The sequence below is a fragment of the Phragmites australis genome, chromosome 7 (assembly GCF_958298935.1).
Source record: "Phragmites australis chromosome 7, lpPhrAust1.1, whole genome shotgun sequence".
Taxonomy (NCBI): Eukaryota; Viridiplantae; Streptophyta; class Magnoliopsida; order Poales; family Poaceae; genus Phragmites; species Phragmites australis.
The window spans coordinates 33,061,825-33,066,517 of record NC_084927.1 but is presented as its reverse complement, the minus strand read 5'-3'; the positions used below and the strand labels follow the sequence as shown (position 1 = coordinate 33,066,517).

Below are 4,693 nucleotides of genomic sequence, written 5' to 3'. Positions count from 1 at the left end.
GTAGGTGAAAGTAATAATAACCTAAAAAAATTTGTTTCATATTTTCTGAGTTTTAGATATTTTTTTTTGCATTTTAGATTTTTTTAGGTGATTTATTAATGTAACTAATATTCATTTCGATATTTTTCTAGAATTTTTTGAAAAAAAATTACATATATATGTATATATACGTATACATATATACATACATACGCATATACATATACATATATATATATATATACATATATACATATACATACATACATATATACATATACTTGAGGCCTACTGCGAGCCCCATCCTTCCACTGTTAGGATATATATATTGATTCACGCTATCTAATGTCAGTTTTGCGTTGAGATCCATATACTCAAGAGAAAGTTTATAAACATATTCCTAGCATATTCCCATATGGACAGATTAAAAAAAATCACATGTGACAACACGGAAGGGTGTCCAAAACGTAAGAAAACCACGTAGGAAAAACATACTATTATCTACTTCCACACCCTTAAACCCCGGGGGCTGCTTCTGCTTTATCCGCTCCTGAGCCAAAAGGGCCGGGCTGCTCCCTTCTATATAAGCCACGGCCACCCCTCTTCTATTCCCAAACACACCTGTCAGTTGGCTGTCACCTTCCTCCCCGCGACGATAAGCCTGCCCGTGAGCGAACAGCGCCAGCTGTCCGATCCGGAAGATGCAAGCCACGGCGAGGAAGCTTCTAGAGGCGGCGGCCGGCGCGCCGGGGTCGGGCGTCCCGGACGACCACGACATCGTCCTCGTCCTCGCCTCTCTCCTCTGCGCGCTCATCTGCGTCCTCGGCATCGGCCTCGTCGCGCGGTGCGCGTGCGGGTGCGGCAGCGGGGAGCGCGCGGAAGCCGCCGCCGCCAACAGGGGTGTCAAGAAGGCGGTGCTCCGCACGATCCCCACCATGCCGTACGTCGCCCCCGCCGCGGGCGGTGGCGGCGGCGGCGGAGGCAGAGGCGGGAAGGCGGAGGCCGCGGCGGCGGAGGAGTGCGCCATCTGCCTCGCGGAGTTCGAGGAAGGCGAGTTCGTGCGCGTGCTGCCCCAGTGCAGCCACGGGTTCCACACCGCCTGCATCGACAAGTGGCTGCGCGGGCACTCGTCCTGCCCCTCGTGCCGCCGGATCCTGGTCCTCGAGCTGCCGCCCGGCGAGCAGTGCCGCCGCTGCGGCTCGCGACCGGACGCCGGCGCTGGCTGGAAGCCGACCCACTACGGCGACATGCCGCTGTTCCTGCCGTAGGCAGCAGCGACCTTTCCTCGTTTACTGTTAGATTTTAGTGCCTAGTTGGTAATGCGTAGCACCTGAGAATTGAGAGTTTGGGATCCTGGTTTGCAATTGAGTAATAAGGTGTTGCAGCAGCAAGCCAGCAACGTACGAGCTCTGTACAATTTGTAAAAAAATAGTAAGAATAATATATGCAATAAGCTGTGATTAATTAGAAGGATCACCGTATCTTGCTTTCTAAATTGGAAATTCTAATCGTAGTTCGTGTGGAACAGGGGTCCCTGAGAAGCCGAAATGTATTTTGCATGGCGTAACCGCTCAGAATGCATGATGCTTATCTTCTTGGTGCTGTGAACCGGGAATAGCGCTTTGGGTTCCTTGATTTTGATTTTAGCATGTGTTGCCATCATCGATTCCTGAGGGAATTTGGCATTGCCACCTCCTACGAATCAACGAGCACGAGCTATACAACTGCTCTCTCCGACTCTGCGGTTACAAGAGAGTATCTGCTGGAATCTGTGGAACCAAATATTTTAAACTTCCGTTCCAAAAAAGAATCTTGCTTGCTTGAAATCGAACGAATGAAGCTGGTATGGTGAATTTTGTTTTTTTAAAGAAAATTAACGGTCAAAGTTGTGTTGCCAAGAAAGTGTCAATTTGAAATTGACACAGCATCCTTATGTTGTGAACCTAACATTGTAGCACTGCAGAGTGAGTTGTGAATAAGCACTTACACAAACTCTAGTGTGAAAAAGGGTCGCCTACCCACTCACCGCTAAAAATCCACAACCGTTGAATCGTGGACATTCTCAAAAGCAAAGAAACTCTTTGTCGGCAAAACCACTCTGTTTCCCTAACTAAGGCGAAGCTAAGCTAGTTTTGCGAGACCAAAAACCAGAAACGCACATGTGCCACGCTGATTCAGATCATGATACGACAATATGTTCCCAGCAAATCGATTGTGTGGTACACTGATATCCTTAGTGCTCTGGCACGCTTTCTTCCTCTGCAAAACCACGACTACCTCCTGGTTCTTGCTTGCTTGATTGTCTTTCTCACCATCTTTGGATCAGGACATTTGAAGTAAGAAAGTCCCAGAGTTCAACGCCTGATAATTGGGTGAACGACTTGTTCACTTTAGCCAAGTCGGATTCCTTGTGAAAGGAATTCAACACCTAAAAAACAAGCGCAGCCAAGTCCTAGCTCCACATATGCGTGACCTAATAGCGCACATGCCAGTAGTTGTTTAACTGTTGAAAGCACAAAGTGTAGCAAGCCAAAAAGTAGGCAGAAAGGCAAATGAAACGCAAAAGAACTCTTGCAAGAGCACCCAGGTCTGTTAAACAAACAAACTGATGAGATTGTGCAAGGCAGATCAGGAGAGTGGTTGAAGATCCTAACCGAGTTGGTTTACGTGCATGACAAGATAGAAGACATATGCTGTTGTATCTAGCGTGATTGTAGATTATATTATGCCGTTGAGATTCTGATCGTGTAAAACTGATCACATGCAAGCTTGTGTTCTTTCTCTCTCCATATATAGATGTATTTATCTATAGCCGGCTATAGGATAACCAATTCTGTAGCTAGGTCTAAAGCCAACGTACCCGACTGACTGATCTCGTTCTGACCCAGTCCAATTGCCCATCTCGACTCGTTTTCATCCCGACTCGGCTTGACTCTCTCAGTCGTCTTCATCCATATCGATGGAACCAGATGAGCGCCCCCCAAATTGAGCCCCGTTCCCATAAATGTAGTAAATACTACATGGTGTTCTCGTACATATATTCCCTCCAGCTTCACTCTTCATCCAAACCACTACAACATTTTGTCGTCAGTGATACAACATTTTATTGTTAATCAACATGTCAATTGTAGTAACTCAATTTTCAATTCATTCCCGCAATATCCTATACATCTAAAACGAATATAGCCACTACAAAAAATGTAGTAATTACCACACTCCATTGTCGTAATTGATGTTAGCTTTTATTGTTATAATGGTTGCATTTTAAATATCGTAATTACTTCAATTGTTATGGTAAATTGATGTAAATTTTGTGGTAAGAAAAATATCAGATGACTTTCACATAGTCTAGACTAGTCTATATTGGTGGTGTGTAGTAATCAGACTAGACACGGTACACGGTTATGTGATTTCCGCCGGTCTAGCCGAAGCGAACATCACATCTTGCATGCAGTTCCGCTCGGCTCGGCTCACGAAAGAAGTCACGATCGTGCGCACCATACGGGAATGGGGACACACCAAGCTACAGAATAACCTATTTTATAGCTAGCTATAAATTATACCGTCCATATATATATGTATATATATATATATATATATATATATATATATATATATATATATATATATATATATATATATATATATATGAAAAGAGTGCCCACCGGATGTGTGGCAAAATTAACCTAGCATCACTAGTTTTCTTTACAAGGTCAACCCGATCTCTCAGCAAGCTGCGTGCAAAAGTTGCAATCAACACGCTATTTTAATCACAGGGGATAAGATAAGAGTTGGTTTCGGAGTTTTGTATTCCTCGGTTTCGATAGGAATGGTATGCTGGGCTTTGTGCCTTTGTTGGTGTTGATTGGTACGAACTAGATGGAGCCAGATCACACCACGAGCTAAGTCAAAGCCTTCTCCCTCTCTTTCTCTCTCTCAACCAAAAAGCCATCACTTTGTTTTCACCTTGTGATAAAAAAAAACTATCTTTTTCTTTATTGTTCTTTCACTTGAATCCGGTGGATCCATATCTAAGTTATACTCATTAAAAAACTTATCTATCTAGCACTTTCTTGCATCCAAGTCTCCAATATCATAGGATGGATATACATATACTAGGATACTAGGGTAACGCAGTTATTATATTCACTAGAACGAGTGGCAGACTGACAACTTTGTTTCGGTAATCACTAATCAGTAGTGCTCCATTTGTAATTAAGTAATGCTATCGAGGAATGTATAATTGTATATTTACTATAAATATGATATATCTATAACAAGCATCCATAGTATATATGTCCTTAAGCCGATATAGGGTAAATAGTGCATTGTTGATATTACCAGCAATTAATCATGTTCGGTATGGACATCATTCTAGATTAGGAAAGAATCTTCTAGATATATAGAAGAGGTATAATTCAGGATAATTACGTTTGAGGTGTCTGAGAGTAATACGACTATCACACCTCTACTATATAAGGAGTAGGAGTGGTATGTCTAAGACATCATATCTAGAGTTGGGATCTAGAGACGCCAATTAGATTCAAGTATATCCTTCATCCGGCTAGGACTTTCAGACATATAACATGGGAGATTTCGCTTAGAGCGATTAGATCTATATACCCATCAGTTGTAATCATATTTTTTTAAGATCAATCAAAACAAAATAAAACATAGGATTATTATCCTGATAGAGATTCGAACAGGGTTCAAA

At 42.8% G+C, this 4,693-nt stretch overlaps 1 protein-coding gene across 1 annotated transcript; it reads left to right on the top strand.

The window, feature by feature from the left end:
* The first annotated feature begins 574 nt into the window (after positions 1 to 574).
* LOC133923635 (RING-H2 finger protein ATL74-like) lies at positions 575 to 1,474 on the top strand. Its single transcript, XM_062368916.1, has one exon. It carries the CDS (start codon positions 681 to 683, stop codon positions 1,245 to 1,247), a length of 567 nt encoding a protein of 188 aa, XP_062224900.1. The 5' UTR covers positions 575 to 680; the 3' UTR covers positions 1,248 to 1,474.
* The last annotated feature ends 3,219 nt before the right edge of the window (positions 1,475 to 4,693 follow it).